Genomic DNA, 20,873 nt, shown 5'->3' with positions numbered 1-20,873 from the left:
CCTCCTGTTTTTCCCACCCCTTGAAATCATACTGGTGATTTGTAGCCATAGCTTAGAAGTCATGGAGCAGTCTGGTCGGTTATGGAGAAGAAATTTGGAGTTTGAGAATTCAAATGATGATTACTAACCCTTGCTTTCTCTCTTCCCGTCTTTCTCATTGCTTTCTCTCCTGCCCTTATTTAACAAATATCTGTTGAGCGTATGCTCTGTGAGAGGGGTTATACTGGATCGGGGAGCAGCAAGAGATGCAGAGGGGTCAAAGGTAGACAACTGCCACCAGAGCAGCTGACATTTGAATCGGAGACAGGCGTGTCTGTGGTGTGCACGCGAGACACAAGTGCAAGCAGAGGGCAGACATGGAGGGGCTGTGTTGGAACGTGGCTGCTGTGGTGTGCGTTGCTTTTAAATTCCAGCCCAGTAGCGTGGCGGATGGCAGAGACCTCCTGGGTTGTGAGGGCAGGAGCTGGAGCTGGATGGAGGGCTGCCTTGACTCCTTCGCGTGTTCCCCCGGTGCTGTCTCCCCTTCCTGGGCGCCTAGAGCGTTCATTTAATGCTGGTTCTCTTGTGGTTCTTTTCCCTCCCAAAGACAAGCCAAACGGCTCCTGGGACAGATTGTGGACCGCTGTCGGAATGGACCTGGCTTTCATAATGACATAGACGGCAACAGCACGATCCAGGAGATTCTTATCCCTGCGTCTAAAGTGGGGCTGGTCATCGGCAAGGGAGGGGAGACAATAAAGCAGTTGCAGGTGCGTGACCCTTGGCAGAGCAGTGCTCGACAGCCCTCCGCCTCCTCCGTCTTCCCGGGTTGGGAGGTTCTGTCCGAGCTGGGCTGGCTGTGCACCACGGTGCAGAGCTCCCCTCGAAACATCTGCCCGAGTGCCTCTGCAGTTCTGAACATTTTCTGTGGCCAGGCTTGATGCCAGCTGTGATGCCAAGGCCCGGGGTCCCCGTGAACTGGCAGCATCCACTGTGGCGATGAAGCCCTGTTAGGACTCTCAGATAAAAATCCTGTGTCCAGAGCCAGGGGCCCTGAGCCAGGAGCACTCTTGCTCATTAGTTGTGAGATCAGAGTTATGTTCATGTACTTTTCTAAGGCTCAGGGTCCTCGTCTATAAGAGCAGGGAGGTGCCGGCCTTGCTGTTGTAACGAGCTGAAATAATACCCGTTATTTTGATTTACATGAGACCCTTAGTGCAGAGCCCACCGCTGAGTAAAGGCTCCGTGCACATTTGCTGCTCTGAGCTCCAGACTCCCTCGCGTGAGACACGGGCCAAACGTGTTGTTGAATTTAATACCCCCAGCACGTTTTGGGGCTGCATCCTGGAACCAAGTGCAGGTTTCCATGGCTAAACCTAACATCACAGTCCACGAGAGGTGGGCTGGAAGTTCGCTCACGGGAGTTCAGGTTGGTTTTGCCGCCAGATTTAGTCGGAGCAAACTCTTCTTTCCGAGCTCTGGGCTTTCAAAGTTGCGGCCTACCTGTGTGCTCTCGTACAGCCCAGTCCTCGGATGTGGAAGGCATTCTACTGTGGACTCCTAAGAGTTCAGACTTTGGAATCCCCGAATCCAAATTTCGGTGCCGCGCTCATCGGCTCTGGAGCCTTCGGGAGCTTACTCAGAGCTCTCCTCTGTGAGGTCGGGAAGTGGTGGCTCTTCCCTCCCACTGCTGTGCGTGAGCTCTGACCACGTGACGTTACATAGACTGTCAAGCTCAGTGCTTAGTATTTTGTGGAAGTAGCTCATTCATACTTAGATATTCCAGGGACCGGAAAGGGAGGAGAGTTTTGGGAAACGGTTTTCTCTGTCAGGCTGGGATGCCCTCAAGCACGGCGTGTACATCAGCATTCTCGGAGGCCAGCCTCACGGGCCGGATCAGAGAGCAGTGCCTTTGGTAGTGGGGCATGTCTTACTGCGGACCCGACCCGACCCGTGCAGCTTGTGCCATCCTGCGTGCCTCTTCCTGACAGTGAGGGCTGTACCGGTGTGTGTACCCTCACAGGAGCGGACAGGTGTGAAGATGGTCATGATCCAGGACGGCCCATTGCCCACGGGAGCAGACAAGCCTCTTCGCATCACTGGAGACCCATTTAAAGTACAGGTAGGAGAGAAACCATGGATCAGGCAGGTCCTGGGTGTGGCAGCGTCACTTGGTAGTACTTATAGAGCTTTTTTGTCATTAGAGAAATTATAAAACTGGATGTTCCTTGAGCTGTTTTCCCAAACCAAGTTTGGTGATGCAAAGAACGGGGCTGTGCTGCCCAGTACCAGAGCTGCTGGCCACGTGGCTGTTGGAATTTGTTCAGATTAAATAAAAAGTGAGGTCTTCATGTATACCAGCCGTGTCTCAGCACTCAGAGTGCTCAGAGCCACATGTGGATGGTGGCTGCCGTCAGGGCAGCCCATGTACGGAACTTGTCCATAAACGCAGAAGGTTTTACTGGCTGGCACAGCTCTGATCGAATGCAGGTTTCGATGTTGAGCTGCGGTCAGCTCAGATGCAGGCTCCCTCTGGCTTTTATTTGTTTCTTCTCTCAACCCGTTTTTACAAGATCACTGGCTGAGGTGGGAGGTGAGCGAAGGTGACAAGGCACGTGTGTGCCCTCGTAGCAAGCATCGTGTGTGCCCTAGAGGACAGCCGCAGGTGCTGAAAGCAGGGGCTTAGGTCTAAATCACCCAGGTGCTCCATCTTCCAGCACCTGGGCTATTAGCAGGAATGTGCGTGTGCTGTGGGTTTGGGTGTGTGTCCGTCCCCGTGAGACACGAACGCTCTTTTTTCTGCCCGCTGCAGCCTGCCTGACCTTCGCTGCATTTAGAGTAGCTCCAGAGCGACACACCTTGGTGAGCCAGCCCGTCAGCGACAGCTGTCCCTCTGCAGGGGCTGTGGGGCTTTGATCCAGCAGAGGTTACCAGTCTCTGGCAAAAGAATTCCCATAGTTCTTAAGCTGTCATTCAGCTGAACTCAAATGATATCACTGGTAGTTTTTTTTGATCAGGGTTTCTATATGTAAAGTAATGATTTTAAAACAGGTTTGAGGGCCGGTGATAACAATGGCTGCTTTGCTTAGGTTCCCGTCAGCAATGCAGCCCTTCACTATCTGCTGCCCCGTCAGGTCCCCTTTAGATGTGAACAGGTGGGCGTTAATAAAAAAAACAGACTGCACCTAATCTTGCTCATTCGGCTCATGCAGTCCAGCCTGGGACTCCTGTGCTGTGCGTCGTAGAGCTCTTTGCACGGAGGGGAGAGCCGGCTGGACCCAGAAAGCCTGCCTCCCAGAAGCCCTCCACTCTTGCCTGCTCCGGTGGAACATTTGGCTTTATCTTTTGTAGAAAAAATACCTGGGCAAAGAGCTTATTTCATTGATGTTTCATGAATTTGCAGGAAAATTATTATAAAGAAAGGTTTTCAGTATTTTTTTTATTTTAAAACTGTGTATTCCATATTTTTTATTATGAAGAAGCTGTCTGCTGTATTTAGGGTATATTGTTCTTTGGGTTTCTTTTTTTTTTTCCCTCTTCCCAACTTTTTATTTTAAAAAACTTCAAATATATAGAAGAGTTGAAAAGATAGTGTAGCAAACATCTGAATACCCTCAACCTGCTTACTGTTTTGTTTGTGTGTTTATGTTTTATTTTTTGCTTTACCATTTGTAAGTAAATGTCAGATACTGTGACTTTTTACCTCCAGATCCTGCAGTATGTATCTCCTAAGAATAAAACTTGATTCTATAAAACCAGGCCTAAGAAAGTAACGGTAATCCCATAACATCATATTATAGTCAGTCCATGTTCCGATTTCTCCAGATGTCATGAGATGTTGTGTTTTGGGTTTTCTTGCTTTCGTTTGGTTTGATTTTTCCAGAACTGGGACTCAGTTTCAGTTCTCACATGACCTTGAGTTGTGCACGGTTGCTCCTTAGCACGGCTCCTGCGGGGCCAGTGCTGGCATGGGAGGGATGGACTGACTCAAGTGCATTCTTGGGGGTGAGGACACTGAGTGCACCTTAGAGACAGTCAGGTGTGAGGGATGGTCTTGCCAGTTGGTGAGATGTTCGAGCTCTGAGTGCCAGAAGGTATTTTCGGGCTCCCAGGCTGGCCTTTTCCCTTTTCCTCCCTGGAGCTTCTCTGCCATGGGATGCATTGTTAATGTCTTCCTTCCCGTGGAAACTGCCCACTGTCAGAGCTCTCAGACCCCACCCTCGCCCACTAGAAAGGAATGGCACGTCAGAAATACGGTGGAGCGACCATCGTCAAGTTCTGACCGAGCACCAACGTGCTGACCCAGCTGTGGCTTAGAAGACTGTGAACCCTTATCTGTGTGGACATTTTGGACAGTGTAAAGAAAACGTCATTTAAGATGTGATGTACATGATATACTCAGTAGCAGCCTGCCCGTGTCCCATGTAACAATGATAACATAGTGAGTTCTCCCACCGCTGAGCACCTCCTGAGGCTTTAAGCCCAATTTAAGAGGGTTTGATCTTTCATCTGGTGTCGTGTCTTTTTTCAGGATTTTGTTTTCCTTAATACCTTTTATCTGTGTTTATGCAGCAAGCAAGAGAAATGGTGTTAGAGATCATCCGAGAAAAAGACCAAGCTGATTTTCGAGGTGTACGCGGTGATTTCAGCTCCCGGATGGGAGGAGGCAGTATAGAGGTAAGCTTGAGTTACAGGTTAGCAGGTAGGTTTAAGGTTGTAGGGCACGCTTCCGTTAGCTCTTTAACCTCGAGCAAGTTACTTAACTCTTACCTCACCTGCAGAACCCTCCGAGTGCACTCGCTTCCCCGGGTGGGTGTGAGGAGGGAGTGGGGCGCCAGCTGCATGCACTTCAGGGGATGGGGCCGTTCCCCCTGCCCGGGGGGTGTGCTTCAGAGCGTACCCCACTGCCCAGGTGAAGACCGAAGTCCGGGTTTTCGTGGTGATCTATGTTGTGATAGTACCAAAATCCTAAGCCTGTTTTACTGATGAGGTGGAATGGGATCGAAACATATCCTTGATGTCCGCTACAGCATGGGTGGACCTTGCAAACGTTACGCTTGGTACAATAAGCCAGGTACAGAAGGATGAACATTGTTATGATTCCACTTACATGAGGCACCTAGAATAGGCAAACTCATAGAGACGGAAAGTCACGTAGAGGTTAGCAGGGGCTGGGGAAGGAAGCACTGTGGTTTCACAGGAGTTCTTATTGGGGATGATGAAAAGCTTTGGGCTGTAGACATCTGTGGTGGTTACGCAACATTGTGAGTGTGTTTAATGCCACTGAAGTGTGTATTTACAAATGGTTAAAATGATGAATACTATGTTATATATATTTTACTACAATAAAAGAGTGAAGGAAAAGAAAAACATTTTATAGGACCATAGTATAATCAACGTGTATGGTACATTTATGTTTATTTCATAGGATTTGGAAGATAAATTTTTAATCTTAAATTTTTTTTTAAATCTTTCATCTATGAGGTTTATTCTTACTTTACTTCATCTTTATAACTATTTTTGATCAGACCTATTGGATGCATTTAATGGACAGGAATGCAGTCATCAACCACAGTATTTTTCCTAAGAGGAAAAAAAAATGCTTTATTGTATCATTTCCAGAAATGCACTGTGATAAAAATCATTGTATGCACGCGCGCGCGCACACGCACGCACGCACACACACACACACCAGGTTTGCAGAAAAACTCTGATGTTTTGTTTCTCTGTGCTTAGGTGTCTGTGCCTAGGTTTGCAGTTGGGATTGTAATAGGAAGAAATGGGGAAATGATCAAAAAGATCCAGAATGATGCCGGTGTGAGAATTCAGTTCAAACCAGGTAGGTTTTGATGGTTCTCAAAAGTCCTCAGCATTATGAAGAATTAAAGGACACCTCACAAAACAAGGACTTTGTCATTAGCCCACTGTGTGTTCTTTGCTCTCCCTCACCCTCTGTTTTGCAACATTCTGTTGCCAAATTTCCAATTTAGGTTTGTCCTCTGGTCCCTCATTTCTTTCTGTGGATTTGCTGGCCGGGTCACCCTTCTTGTGCCAGGACACTCTAGCCCAGGGGTGTCCAGTCTTTTTTTCTTTTTTTCCTTGGACTAGTAAAATTGGGGGGAATCAACATAGCATTTCCAGTTTTTAATTTTGCCAAGTAAAGACTTAAAAAGAAAAGAATAACTGTTATTTTGATTTCATAAGATTAAAGATAACTTAAAACCATTTTAAAAAATCGTAAAATCAAGGACCGTTCTTTAAATTTTATAAATTTACCTTTGTGAGCAAAACCATCTACACTGTCTTTATTTCCCTCATTTCTCTGAAGATGGGAAGACATCACGATGGGCTACTTCTGGGAAAATAACTGCTGTCGCTCAACTCTGTTTCCCGTGGCACTTTTTTTTTTAAGTTTAATTTAGTTTCTACAGTGATATCTTTTTTAAATGGCTGTAATTGCATAAGAAATGAGTATTGACGTGGATCATGCAGAAAGATGTAGCCGTACACGCTTCCCTATCCAAAAGATTCCCTGATATGGTGATGTTCTTATTACCCCTTTGGCACTGGTAGGAACCTTGATTGCAAATCAGATTGACGTTTGTTTCCTTCTGAAGTTGGGCTTTTCCTAATCCCGTCTCTCACCTTGTTCCACAGATGATGGTATTAGTCCAGAGAGAGCTGCACAGGTCATGGGCCCCCCAGAGCGATGCCAGCATGCAGCACATGTCATCAACGAGCTTATTCTTACAGCCCAGGTGGGTCTGGCTCTCTGGAGCTTCAATATCTCACCGGCAGAAGCAGCAAGTGCCACCTGGGGCTCTCGGGGCAGCACCCTGGAGCAGTCACCCCCTCTCAAGTCACGGTTTTGGAAACCAGTACTCTTGTCAGTTACCTCCCTCCAGGATTATAGCCATGGGCTTCTCTACATCTGTCTCTTTCCCGCTTTCATTTTTGTTTTTGTTTTTGTTTTCCTGCTAGCTTATTATTCTTCTGCCTTTATTGTCGCAGAATCTAGATTTTTTTTTTACAAAGTTCCTGACTATTTAAACTGTGGGATGTAACAGTGCAGATTGCCAGGTTTCAAACAGTTCAGTGTACCTAGTATAAAACTACAGGTGAAGTCTAATCTCGGCTTTAGAAGGCACTTCGTGATCTACCAAAATCCTAACGCTGTCTTCATGTACTGGATTCCATGCACGTCTTTCTCTGAAATGTGAGCGGGCTTGTGTGATGCTGTTAGGATACACCTGCCCCCGTTGTAAATTGCTCTGAAGAACTACTGTAGCTAGTGGCAGGTTGGCACATCATGTCCCCCAGGTTTGTAGGAAAAGTCTGAGAATAATAGGAGCTGAAGAAAGAAGCCAGAGATTAGAAATCACCATCCCAGCTCTGCCATTTTTCGTGTGACCTTCAGCGAGCCTTTGAACTCCTCTTGGCGTAGTTTTTTCAACAGCAAACCAAGGGGTTTGTACCAGGTGATGCACCCCACATGATCCCCTAAGTCATCTGGGGGCACCTGCTGAGGTTACAGGTTTATAGACCCCACCACCTGCCCCAGATCTCCTGAATCAGAGTATCCAAGAGGGTGGCTTGGATCTCACCCACAGTGCCAGGCAGTTCTTAGGATGAGACAAGTTCAGAGAAGTGTCACTAATTCATCTCTGACATCCTTTTTAGTAGTAAGGACTGATGATCCCAGGACTGCAAAGGCTGTGAGATGATGAGGGGACAGCTTGTCTTTGAGAATCTGTGGCGTACCCAGAAAGTTGGCCACGTGTTTGTGTTCTGACATAAATCCCTGAAATCACCTTGTTTACTTGTCGTTTGTCGCTCATGAAAGCAGAGTGCAGCAGAAAGCACTCCAGTGAGCTCGGCTTTCTGCTGGTTTCGGTTCTGGGTAGACATTCAGTTCACCCTTCATCGACAGGAGCGGGCTGTGCCGGACGCCTGCCCAGCTTCTCCTTTCCGTGAAGGGGCTCTCAGCTTGGCTGGGTTCGCCCTCAACCTTTCCAAGATTTTAAATATTGCTGCTCCAAAGTGACTCAAAGGACAAAGGCTGGAATGAGGTGTGTCGCCCTCGAGTGAAAGGAGTTTTCCTCACTTAGGTGTGGGATGTGGGTTTCACTCTCTGGTGGGGAAACAGAATAAGTCGGGAGACTTCTCCAGCCCCGGACCATGGGCAGATGGGCCTGGCTTGTTCCTCCCTGTCTTGGGGAGCGAGACAACCAGTTTTTCTTTAAAACCCTTTTATTCTTTTTGCTGGTGAACTGCAGGGTATTCTGACTCTTAGAGCGGTGTCTGAATTGTTCTCTGTAGCAACTTTGTCGGGGGAGGGTCAGAAGTCATCCTTGCTACTCATGTGTCACTTTCAAAAGCTCGTAGCTCTTCAGCATCTAATATCTGGTTTCTGGTAGGCCCAGCATTGAGAAGAAAACCAGCTCCTGATGCCTGTAGATTAAGGCCCAGTAATTAAAACTCTAGGGATAAGGGCATTGGGCTTCAGACTTAGGAATTTATATCTGACTGCCTGTTTTAGTTGTGTGTGTTTGTGCTGTTTATGTAACCACGTGATTTATCCGCACACATCTTCTTGAATGCACCTGTGATTGGTGTTAATTCTACTTGTAAAGACCACTTCAGAATCTGAAATGTGGGGAGGTGCTCAGGTTCTAATGTGTGGCGTTGATTACATCCTGTCACTTCACCTCCTCCCCGGAGATGAAAAATAGTGCTGGTGGCAGTGACAGAAATGTCACCTGAGCTTTGCTTCCTTCCCAGGAAAGAGATGGCTTCGGAGGCCTGGCGGTAGCCAGAGGAAGAGGCCGTGGCCGCGGGGACTGGAGCGTGGGAACCCCTGGTGGCATCCAGGAGATAACCTACACAGTGCCGGCAGATAAGTGCGGCCTCGTCATAGGCAAAGGTAAGAGGCGGTTGCTGGAGGTCGGCGTTCCCCTTCCGGGTGTTTGACCTGAGAGCAGACAGGCCACGTCCAATACCTTTGAAGCACAAAGTTCCTTCTGTTTGCTGCACTTGACTGAGGGGCCAGGTCCGAGGCATCAGCTGCCTTCTGCAGGAACCGTCCTCTGCATGGGCCTTCTCATGAATGGGGCAAAGCCATTACTTCATTACAGCGTGTAAACAGATGGTCAGGAAGACCCGCTGCCTATGGAAGCAGCTCAGGTTGTTGAAGAGGCACCCTGAAACATTTCAGAGCGGCCTCTGAATGTCTGTCGATCGACGGATTGGTGATTAACTCACCTCCGGGGAGCTTAGAGGAACCGTTAAGATAATTTCCGCGAGTGCGTCACTTTTTTCCTTACTGGATTTGGGTATTTGTTCTCTGTTGACACAGCGTGTGAAAGTGGTTTTTATCTTTTCAACGTATTTACCATGAGTATCAGGCACCCTGTGGAGGGAAATAAAAATTGATCTGTTAGTTGTTTCTAGGCATTTTAGAGGACGTTAGGTAGAAACCCTCATTACTGGCTGATGTGGCTCCTTCCTGTCCTTCAGCGAAGAGCCAGGGAGAGAACAGGCCGGTTTCTAGGCCGTTGTTGCTGGCTCACCTGGGCTGGCCTTGACCAAGGAAGGCTGCTGAGAGCAGGCCTGGGGCTCCCGGAGCAGTGGGCCCGGCTTCTCTGCTCTCTAAGCAAAGCCCTTGACCTGGCGGGAAGCTCATGATCAGCATTGGGTTTTGTATTTGCCTATTTATTCCCTTTGTATGTGTTTGACAACATATGGAAGAAATAAATACAGTTTTCTCCCTAGAGTTTCCCCAGTTTCTGTGATCACCAGACATCTCTCAGCTATTGGAGGGGTGCTAGCATCCCGTGGAACCTGACTTGGGAACGTCTTCACCAGCAGAAAGCTGAGGCTGCCGTGGCGCGTCCTCACGAGCTGGCACAGGGCTGGAATCCCTCTTGTCCCCCTCATTCACCTCCCAGAATCGGCACTGGGTCCCACTCCTGGACAGTGTGCGTTCTATGCTCTTTTAACACGTTTATCTCCTGTATCTGTGTTGTCTCTTGGGTGGTTAACCTCTCAGAGGTGGTAGGAACGACCCAGGTCTGTTTTAATTTTCTGGCAGGGTGTACGTGCTGGGAGGTGTTTAATGGACATTGTTGGCTGCCCAAATGCTGTGATAAGTCACACGTGCTGCCCAGGCCATCAGCGGGCCTGCTGCCGTGAGGTTAAATCCAGCTGATGCCTGGGGTTCAGGAATCAGATCTAGGTTTTTCTGTGCTTTTTGAGAACCGTTTTGTCAACGAGGTTTTCACGGGAAGTGTCTTCTCTAGACCTGGCAGAGCCTTGCTGTCGTCACTGTGACGGTTCCTCCTAGTCAGTGAAACCTCGGGGCTCACAGGACAGTCGCTCATAGTTTGTCCTCCACAACGTCCTCCTGAGCGATCCCCAGAGGGACAGACAGCAGACCGTAGCGGTAACCGATGCTGCGTCCTGGTGCTCCAGTAGCAGCCTTGGGAAGCCAGGCTACGTCTCGTTTAGGCAGGAGCAGGGGTCTTTCTGTAATCCCCCGCCCCAGGGGCTGGGTATGGGGTCTTCCTGTTTCTTGGGAAAGGCGCGGGGTGAGGGGAGCCACACGCAGGCAGGCCCTGCAGCCCTTGGACAGACGCTGCACCTCCCTGGGCCCCTGCTGGATTTCCATGATAAATACAGCAATAGTGACAGATAGTGTGGCCAGCCCTGCTCTTGTCAGCCAAGCCTTTTAGCAGGTTTGATTAATTGCTTTACGATTTCACATCCAGCCGGGGGCCACTGGTGGGTCGCTTCTGCCCCCCGTCAGGTGGAAGAATGGAGCAGGCTGCTGAATGAGCCTGTAGACGGCCACCATGTGCCAAGCTGGCGACCTCATCTTAAAGGAAGATGAACTGAAATTAACTCCTTCCGGCCCCGTGCAGCTTTGCGGTGCCTCCTCGCCTTATTAGCATGGGCCTGAGGCCTCAGGGAGGAGTCTGGGGCTGCTGGCCCAAGTGCCTGATGGAGGGGAGCCGGTCTGGGCCCGTGGGCTTCTGCGTTCCAGACACGCACGCCCTTCTGTGCTTTTGTCTCCGGGACCGAGTGGTCTGGGCAGAGGGTGGGGTGGGGGTCCCTTCACGTGCTGGCTGTGCGGTGGGCAGGTCTCCGCCTATTCTTAGCTCTTTGGCACTCCCTAAGGACACTCTTGCCTAGGAGCGAAGCCGCTTACTTTTCATGATACAGAGGAGGTAAAATTCATGACCTGAGGAAAGGTCGGTAGTTGTGGGGCTGGGAGGGGCTTGCACGTACCTGGAAGCAAAGTGAAGCTGCTTAAGACTTTCTGCGACTCTCTTGCCTTGGTTGGTGCTGCCCCTGAGCCCACGTGTTTGCTCAAGGTCGAAAACATAGGGACACCTCCCTTAAACTGCAGCAGATCTTTAAGAAAACCATGCATACAACACTTTGGTCTGCTGGGCTTTTCTTTTTTTTAATTTGCTTTTAAATTTAAAGCTACCCTAAACCAAGCTAACATCCTCCCCAGACTAACATTTGAACCAAGCTTTCTTGAATGCCGACGGTCTCCTGGTTTCCTTACTGCGGTGTAAGGGCCGCTCACACTGCCTTCAGGAAGAATGGCCGGACCCAGGCTCCATCTTGGCATCCTGACCCTCCTAGAATCCTGTCATGCTTTCTGGATGAGATGAGCCGTGCCTGCTGTTGGTGTCCCTTACTTACCTACTCCTCGATGCTTTTGTTCAGACGTGGCTTTCCAGCAGGGCCGGTGGAGGGCAGGTTGGGAGTTTGAAGGATTGTGGACGTGTTACAATGAATCGAGAAATGTCACTGCAGCTTGTTTGGACTCTGGGTGGGGAGGGGTGACACAGAGACTGGCCTTCAGTCTTCGCTTTGACCCTTTGGGGCTCCCTGGTACCCTGCATCAGATTTTATACGCATCGTCTTTTTCCAGTTCTGCAAAACTCAGTGCTCGAAGTTTTCCTTGAATTCTGGCTCCGCCACCCCAATTGAGCAGAGCTGATCTGTAAGTTCTGTGAAACTTGAAGAGAAGAATCAAACCATTGTTACACTGGTGGGGCTTTTGTTACGCAAATTTCATTAAGAGACTGGGACTCACACAGGTTTTTCAGAGAGTCCAACTACATTTTCATTAGCCCCGCTCCACCCAGGCCTCTGTGACCTCCATTCCCGGGCTGACGCTCTGTCTGGACCTGTCCCCCACCCACGGAGGAAGCAGAGACTTGAAAGGGACAGGATGGGATATTAAAGGCCTGAGTGGGCTCTGGGTATTGGGGCCTGTGGCCGTCTGTTTGACCTGTGGAGGGCGGGAGACAGCAATGTGGTGGCCCACACCGGGGCCGAAGGCCCGCTTTGTGCCATGGAGGGGCCATCAGGTCACCATTCTCATGCTGAGAAGGATGGAGTGCCTTCTCCAGAGCTGAGCTCATTGTGTGCAAATCTGTGGGCCAAGGCCCAGACCTGGTTTCTGGGCCGTTTCTCAGTGCATAGGACACTGAGATGGAGACCAGCTGGTGCCACGTGGTGTCATTGCGCCTCAGCTTTGCTTCACAAGTCTGGCTTCACAAATGAGACGGCTCTAGTTTTTACAAGTGCCGTTTTAAAGTAGAGATGGAAGGTACTTGTCTACTCTTAGGACGAGCACTGGTGTGCAGGAAATAGCCATTCCTCCTCTGGAGGAGAGAACTGTAGCCACTTATTCTTCTGTGTCCTCCTGCCCACAGGGGGTGAGAACATCAAAAGCATAAACCAGCAGTCAGGAGCACACGTGGAGCTTCAGCGGAACCCCCCTCCCAACACGGACCCCAACCTGCGGATATTCACCATCAGGGGCGTTCCTCAGCAGATTGAGCTGGCCAGACATCTCATAGATGAGAAAGTTGGCGTACGTACAAGGTCCTTTCCCCACCTGGCCTGATAGTAGCTGGGTTTTCATTTGGATGTCCAAGGCACCTGTTTCTCCCCAGAACCTTGTACTTCCTGTGGCTCTCGGTCCTCACGTGATGGGAGGGCAACAGCCCCCTCCCACTTCGCTGAGGGGGAAGGTCGGGGCGCAGGGACACCAGGGCCAGGCCCAGACGCGCAGAGCTCGCCCAGGCCACCGCAGCTCAGGCCCCGAGCCGTTGGCCCTGCAGGCAGCATTCATTGACTCTGGCTTTAGTTTCAGGCACCTCAAAGCAGATAAAGAAAGGGAGTGTTGGAGGACAGATTGGCCACTGCTCACCTCAGAGGGGCCATAGAATGGCAGGAAGCTGTGGGCAGCCTGAATTGACGGGAGAGTCAGCAGGTTGGTCCCTACCCCCAGGGTGACATGCCAGGGCAGTTGTGGCGGTGCCAGTATTGGCTGTGTGGTGCTATCGGTCGCTCAAGGGGCAGGAGCTGTTTCTGCAGATAAAGCCCACTGTGGGCAAGGAAGGCTAGCGCGAGTGCCGTAGGGTATCTTCACTTCACTTGTCTCTCTCCCCGAAAGCTGTGGTTTGCCTCGGGGCGGGGCCTGGGCAGAGGGTGCGGGCGCAGCCGACAGGAGGTGAGAGTTCCCTCTGTGCCCTGACAGGGTGCCAGTCTCGGAGCGCCCGGAGCCTTCGCACAGGGCCCCTTCAGCCAGCCACCTGCCGCGCCGCATCAGAAGTGAGTCTTTTCTTGACTGGAAGGACTCACTGCCCCCAAGGGGTCCTCCCTTTCCAGCTACTTCCAGGGAGTGCCAGCCGAAAGCCGCAAGTTCTGGGCGTGGGCAGGACTCCTGTCCTTCTCTCTCACTGGTGGTCCCTCTGGCCTGTCTGTTGCTCAGTGACCAGTGCTTGGGCGAGAGCCTTCCCAGAGGGCGGAGGGTCTTCTGGTCCCGCCAGCATCCCCAGGGAGAGCTCACCGCCCTGGGGCTGGGTGGCGGGAGGGGTGTTTGTTTGTTTGTTTGTTTTTGCAAAAGCCGTTGTATTGTCTTTATTTGTTTTCCACTTTCTTTCAGCACCTTTCCTCCAAGGAGCTCAGGGTGCTTCCCAAACATGGCCGCTAAAGTGAACGGAAGCCCCCACAGCGCGCCTGTGAGGTGGGTGGGCCGCCTTTGCTCCGCCCCGCCGCCTCTCCAGCAGAGGGCGCTGTGCTGTGCTTGCCCCGGGGGCGGGGGCGGGCGCGGGCGCGGCCTGCCCTGGAATGAGTCCTCTTGTCCTCCGCAGTGGTCCTCCGGCCTTCCTGACCCAGGGCTGGGGCAGCACCTACCAGGCTTGGCAGCAGCCCACACAGCAGGTTCCAAGTAAGTGACTCGGGAGGAGGTGCCTGCTGGGCGGGGACGGGGCCCGCCTCTCTCCTGGCCCACCTTCTCAGGCCTTTCTTTCCCACCTACTGCGTCCTTCTCAGAGCTGCAGCCTTCCGTCGCTCTGGTCCCCCAGAAACGGGTCCGAAAGGCCTGTGGGCCCCGAGAGTGTGGTTTGACCTGAGCCCCTCCTGCCCCTCGGCCCCTCCCACCGCTGCAGCCTCTTCAAGCAGCCGCGCCTAATGGGTGCCCCGCCTGCCCCCCCTCCTCTGGCCTCAAGGTGGCCTTCTCCCTCTCTCCTCCCCAGCACCATCTTAGAAGGGGACTCTATCTCCTGAACTTCCAGAAAGCGCACGATTCGAGAATTTGCTCTCTAAGAAAACTGATTGTAAAGAGAAGGTGGTTCTCCTTGGAATTAAACCCCCTCCCACTCTCCGGCCCCCACGTCAACTTCAGGAGTCATTCTTGAGTTCTACTGCTGGTAGAGCCCATCTTGCACAGCCTTCCAAACAAAAACAAAAACAAACCAAAAACCTTACCTTAGGTTCTTTTGACGTCTGAAGGGCTAGCCTGGTGGTGTTTGGAAAGCGCTCTTCAGCACGTCTGCAGGCTCTCGGAGCGCCAGGCAGCTTTGCCCACAAGGGGCTGGTCCCGGGGTTCCACCCCTTTCCCCTTGAGCAGAGTGCTGGGTGTGAGACCCTGCCCCGGGGCGCCTGGTCAGGTTCACAGCTGGAGAAGCCCCCCCACGCGTCTGGAGCAGTGCTGGGCAGCCTGAGGCATGTCCCCGCTTCTCTGGGGCTCCAGTTCTGCAATCTGTGAAATGAAGGGTTTGGATTTGATTTCTAAAGTACTTGTGAGCTCTGAAATTGCGTGGTTGTGTTTGTTCCCTCTCTTCGCCCTTTCTTACTTTCTTACGAAATACCTTAAACGTGCAGAATATCTTAAAGAACTTCACCACAAACACCTACACACCACCCAGATTCTACCCTCCGCATTTCACTGTGCTCACTTATCCCGCAGCCCGGGCGTGTTTTGTTTCCTCCTGTTCCATCAGAGGGCACCCCCAGGGTGGGAGGCGACCCAGATAGGGTTCCCCGGTGCCCATCGACCAGGACAGAGGACCTGGGAGAAGTCCTAGACTGTGGGGAGGCTTTGCGTTGAAGCTGCAGGGGACACGTCCACCTCCGTGCGGGGGCGGTTCCCACAGAGCCCGCCCCGCTCCGCCTCAGGCCAGGCGGGCGGGGAGTTGGCAAAGGCACATGGGCTGAGCGAGAGAAAACGCAGCTAGCGCCTGCCCCTTGCACCGTGCACCAGCCTTCACCTGTGGTGTCGCTTGGTTCGTTCAGGGGAATGGAGAATTGGTTTTGGTCAGAAGAAAAATCCCACTTGCCCACAGTCTCCGTGTCTGAGGGGGCAGTTCCTGCTGCCCGTTGCCCAGGCCTTGCCTTCTCCTGGCGCCAGCGTCCAGGTCCGAGTCCCATCCTGCCGCAGTGCGGGGAGGAGGGGTCCCCCCCACACACACCGAGTGTCCTCGTGCCTGCGCCCCTCCTCAGCCTTGAGGAAATTAACTCTTGGGGAGAGCATTGTGCCACGAGATGTGTTTTTGAGCACGTCCTTCCTGCCTGCTGCAGGCTGTGATTCTAACCCAAGAAAGGACTTGGGGGGTGGGGGGCGGCCCTCAGCAGACAGAGGGTCCCGACTTGCAGCTGTGGTCAAGTCTTTTAAACGCTACCCGCCCCCCGTGCCCCTGGGCAGCCTTTCTGCCCAGCCTTTCTGCCCCCAGTGATGTGGAGAGGAGGGCGGGACGACCCCCAACACGTCCTCGCCCTCACCCCGGACAGGTGCGAGGCTGGGGGTCAGGTGTGTACCCCGTCTTCCGTCGTCACCTTGAGCGCAGTCTCTGGACACTTCCCTGTGTGTCCCCTATACTTCTCCTCGTGCAAAGGCAAAGCCATCAGTCCTTGAACAGAAGGGTCAGGGAAAGGGAGTGGTCAGCGCCATTTGGATTCTTTGTCGGTTTGCAGGCCAATCCAGGGAGCCGCAGATAGCACTCTGGCCCCGGGGGCTCTGCTCGTGGCAGCCCAGGGTCCCCGACTAAAGGGAGTTGAGGCCCTGCCTGCTGGTCGCCCTTGCGGGGCAGCTGTCTGCCAGCCCCAGCCTTGCTGGCCTAGGTGGAGGCCCTCTTGGGGGTCTGCCTGGCTCCTCCCCCACCCCCCACCCCCACCCCGGGCCACAGGGGCAAGGGAGTGAGTGCAGAGAGCAGGGCCTGGAGCCTGCGGGCTGGGGGCCTCGGCCCCGGGAGCCCGGAGGCCTGACTGCTTTTGTGTTCTTCGCCCAGGCCAGCAGAGCCAGCCGCAGAGCAGCCAGCCCGACTACAGCAAGGCCTGGGAAGACTATTACAAAAAACAGAGTGAGTGCGTTGGCCTTCTTAACAAGCAGCTCCCCAGCCACAGAGCCCCCAAGACTGTAGACTTCAGAGTCCGTGGTTCCCTGACCCCTTTTTCTCTTTCCCGCTTTCCCTGTGTGAGTCGGATCTGCGCGTCTACCTTTGCCGCCCTCTCCCCACGTGTGCCTGTCAGGGGAGATGCGCAGTCGTCCTTTGCCGTCCTCCACTCCTCCTCCTCGCGCTTCTCTTCTGGACTCCAAAGGGCCCGAAGGGCATGGCACCTCCCCTCAGGGACAGTCCCGGCCTTGGCCGTCCACTTGAGAACCACTTGGTTAGGACTCAGGCCAGCCACGAGCCGTTTCCTGACTGCCTTGCGGTCTTGCCACCACCCGGCTCCTTCTGGCCGTTTCAGGACAGGTGAAGAGGAAGGGGACGGTGAGGCTCAGAGCAGGGGGTCCAGGGTCGGAACGGGTGCTGAGTTGTTTTTCTTCCAAAGTAAGCTCTTTTCCTAACTGTGCCAGTTTGCTTAATTAAGCCAGTCTTTTTAAAAAGAGGAGGAGGAAACCTAATAACAACAACCAAAAGCAAACAAAAAAATACCCTAAGTGAATCATTTAAAATTAGTACTAAGGTCTCTGGTGTGAATCCCAAAACCGCTGAAGCAGAATGTTCGGGTATTGTTGGAAGGAGGTGTCTCACGTATCTTGAGTCTGAAGGGTGTTACTTGCTAGTTGGAAGAGCTCAGGTCATAGGCCGTCAAAGAAATGTTCACCCTGTGTTTGGGATCATTACAAGGTCAGCACCCTTCTGGGGGCCAGAGTGGGGGTCAGGGAGGTCACCGTCACCTGGAGCCCCTGGTGAAAGTCTTCCCAGAGCCCCCCATCCAGATTCCCAGACACACATGGGCCGGGATGCCCTGCGCAGGTGCACACACCCCCGTGCTGGGGCACCCGCTTTCTCGCCCTCCCTCCTCCCCCTCCGGCCTGGGGCACTGACTGGGAGCTGGCAGGACAGGCAGACAGATGCAGAGAATGTGATTCTGGAGAGAGAAGACAGACAGGAAGGTCTTGTAGGATTGGAGCGGGGACCGGGCGAGGAGAGGCTGATAACCACGCTTTCTGCAGCAGTGCTTGGGCAGACCAGTCCTGGTGCAGCTCGCTGAGGGGTCTGGAGGGAGAGCGTGAGCGTCGGGCACTTGTTCCGGACGCCCCTGAGGCTTGGGGAAGGGATCCCTCCAGGCTCATGGTGTCCTTGCCTCCCACAAGTGCGTCCCTGCCCCCAATAACCCGTGCTTTGCTTTGTCGATCAGGTCACGCTGCCAGCGCCGCTCCTCAGGCCAGCTCCCCGCCGGACTACACAATGGCCTGGGCGGAGTATTACAGACAGCAGGTCGCGTTCTACGGGCAAACATTAGGGCAAGCTCAGGCCCACAGCCAGGTCTGTAGCCGATCGCCAGCACTGCCAAGACTTCCCAGACCAACCCTGACCCCCCTCCCAAGCCTTCTGTGTGTGCCTGTCAGCCCCGGGGCTGTGGAGGAACCGCTTGGGCCCCGGTACTGCTCAGCATGGCCGCTGTCTGCAGAGTGCCCCGCGGCAGCCTCCCTGGCCCCCTCCTCGCCCCAGACAGGACAGGTTTGAGCCAAGTGGAAGAATTGTATGGGCAGCCCTACCAGGACAGGCCTGATCTTCCCTCAGATCCAGACCCAGAGCACAGTGCTGAGTGGCACTCAGTTCTTCCTCTGGACCCCAGGTCCCCCAGCTATAAAGGAGCGTGCCAAACTTAGCTGACCCTGGGCAAGTGTGGCACTGTGCCTAGGGAGTAAGACTAGCATTGGGGTCACTCCCCAGGCCTGTTCTTGAAAAGGGTGGTGTGGCCAGGCTGTCACGCTCGTCCACGGTCGGCAGTGCGGGCCAGCAGGAGCAGGGCTGGTCCGCAGCCTCCGAAGGCCAGGCCCTGCCTGGAAGCCTGGAGACTCTGTCTCATGAGAGGCCCAAAACGCTTTTCTTACAAATGCAGGGAAGAGGACCAACTACTCCCGCAGGCCACATTTCAGGTGCATTTTTCAGGCGACCCGATGCCAGTCAGGTCCCTATGGACAGTGTCAGTTACCACAGGCCCTGGACCCAAGGCCAGTCGTTCATCTCACTGCCAGAATGGCCCTCTGGGCCTGGGCCTGGTGGGAACAGGTGTCAGGGTGGTAGGTGACTGAGAAGAAGTATCACTCGCTCACTCCCCTCTCCCCGCCCAGCATCCCCTGTGGAAGGAGGTGCCCCGGGGCCTCCTGTACAAGAGAGGTTTTGTCTGGGCCAGATCCCATGACGAGGCCCGGAAGGGTGGCGTGTGCCCGCGGGCGTGCGTGCATGTGTGTCAGCTCCTGTCACCTCCCTGCAGACAGCCCCCGAGCCCAGGCCAGCACTTGAGAACTCGCCGTCAGACTAACTGCTCTCCCGCTTCCTTCCACAGGAACAGTAGGACAGTGGCCTGCAGCTCCCTTGCCCGCACCCCCCACAAACCATTGTGAGCAAAACCTATTTGTAACAGAGGTTTTTAGATGTGCAAACCTTTTGATGAAGAACCTTTGTTTTGTTCTGTGAAACACTATATTTAGATTAACAGAATTTTTCTAAAAATCGGGAGAATCAGTTACTAAAAATTGCTGATAATTTTTGTTTTGTTATTTTTGTTTGTTACTTCAAATGTGTAAGCTCTGGGATTCTTTTTGGAGCAATACCTGCAAATTCGGGCACCAGAATGTGCCACAGAGCAGTGACATTTCAACTTGGTGTGTTTTTGTTTTGTTTTGTTTGCATGTCTTTTTATTTACAGTTTTTTCTGTTGCAACAGAAAGTGGCTTGGAAGTCTTAGGTGGCTTGTAACAAATTCTTTAAAAAAAAAATTTAAACAGTATTTAAATATTCTTAAATGTGTAAATTCATTAAATGTTTTACTTCTAATTTCTTGTATCTTGGCTGTCTGGTTTTATTGCATTTTTTTAAAAACTGAACTATTATGTATTGTAATTAATTATGTGAATTCTGAATTGAGACAGATAATTGTATTGCTGTCCAACAGGGCTCGGGAGGGGGCATTTTATAGGGTTTGTATAATTTCTAGAGTTCTAAAGGGGTAATAATATAAAAATGTGTTTGTGTGTTTAGCAGACGTTTTTTCATGTCTCCATTACCTACCGATTGCAATTGTGTATCTAAGACCTCCAAGCTTGTTTTAAAAACAAAACAAAAAAACCTTTCTCTATTCTCTCAGAAATATAAATACTGTTATTTTTAATATTAAAAATAAATTCAATATAACTTTTAACAAACACTGTGGAACATTAAACCGCATAAAAATGTAGTAACTATTTTTTAATTCCAAGGTGTTTTTTGCTTTTTCTTTTAAATATTTTCTTAATATTTGTCAAATTAACTAGATGAATAAATAAATCTAGCATTAACCACAATATGAATTAAATAATTTTGATTTAATAAAAGGGATAATATGATTTCCAGTGTTTACTGTAGTGTATCTTGTACAGATAACATGTATTTTTAAAGGAAAGAAAAACGGAATTGAAGCTATTTTTTCTTGCGTTTTTCAATTGACCTGGGGGACATTCCGTTTGAGATATACTGAAGTTACAGTGTCTGGGGTTTTTCTCCTTATTTTCCTTATAATGCTTGAAATGTCTAACTATTAAAAAAGGCAATTGGAAAATGTTATGCATGTTGTTTTTTTAAAAAAAGTGTTGTTTTTATTGGACTGACAATTCATTTTACACTCTACATAATAAAATTTCCACAAGACATCTTGTGGGCAAAGTATTTTTAGTCTGTTTGCTCTCTGTTTGCTTGTCCCGCCCGCTGCCCCTGCCCGCTGCCCCCTGAGATAAAGGCGAGGATTCTGGCCGCTCTTGGCCGATCGTCTTGCGCTACATCAACCCGACCTAGCTGGTGCACAGCCTACGTGTGTAGCTACTTCGTTAAGCTAATTTTATCTTCACGGCTTTGTATAATCTAACAGTTTAACTTGAGAGCCTTGGTCACCTCAGCCCCTCTTACCTGTCACATCTGCTCATCTCTTGACGTGGCTGTGACACCAAGAAGTCAAGCACGAGGTTCCTTGCGCAGAGGTGCTGCCATCCCAGGTGGAGCCGGAAGATTCATTGAAGGGGGTCAGCGCGGCTCGCCCTCTCCCCTCCACACACCTCCCCACACGTGCGCCTGAGAAGTGGGGACCGAAGTGGTCAGTCT

General features: G+C 51.7%; 1 protein-coding gene across 4 annotated transcripts in view; it reads left to right on the top strand.

Annotated features, from left to right (window-relative positions):
- FUBP3 (far upstream element binding protein 3) overlaps positions 1-20,444 on the top strand; it is a 48,815-nt gene extending 28,371 nt beyond the window's left edge. For 2 of the 4 annotated variants that reach the window (XM_082628727.1, XM_082628730.1), the window contains 13 exons: positions 587-749; positions 2,003-2,101; positions 4,552-4,656; positions 5,716-5,818; positions 6,637-6,737; positions 8,761-8,902; positions 12,714-12,874; positions 13,544-13,617; positions 13,952-14,032; positions 14,160-14,236; positions 16,575-16,646; positions 17,932-18,059; positions 19,087-20,444. In XM_082628727.1, the coding sequence (XP_082484853.1) occupies positions 587-749; positions 2,003-2,101; positions 4,552-4,656; positions 5,716-5,818; positions 6,637-6,737; positions 8,761-8,902; positions 12,714-12,874; positions 13,544-13,617; positions 13,952-14,032; positions 14,160-14,236; positions 16,575-16,646; positions 17,932-18,059; positions 19,087-19,095 (1,315 nt within the window). In that variant the 3' untranslated portion in view covers positions 19,096-20,444. Of the gene's footprint in view, positions 1-586; positions 750-2,002; positions 2,102-4,551; positions 4,657-5,715; positions 5,819-6,636; positions 6,738-8,760; positions 8,903-12,713; positions 12,875-13,543; positions 13,618-13,951; positions 14,033-14,159; positions 14,237-14,543; positions 15,103-16,574; positions 16,647-17,931; positions 18,060-19,086 lie in introns of those variants that run through there. The other 2 variants (XM_082628728.1, XM_082628729.1) reach the window with 2 other exon arrangements.
- Positions 20,445-20,873: the final 429 nt, after the last annotated feature.

The sequence above is a fragment of the Mesoplodon mirus genome (assembly GCF_964341445.2).
Source record: "Mesoplodon mirus genome assembly, chromosome: 1".
NCBI lineage: Eukaryota > Metazoa > Chordata > Mammalia > Artiodactyla > Ziphiidae > Mesoplodon > Mesoplodon mirus.
Note: the sequence above shows the minus strand (reverse complement) of the source record. Positions and strands in the feature narration are given on the sequence as shown.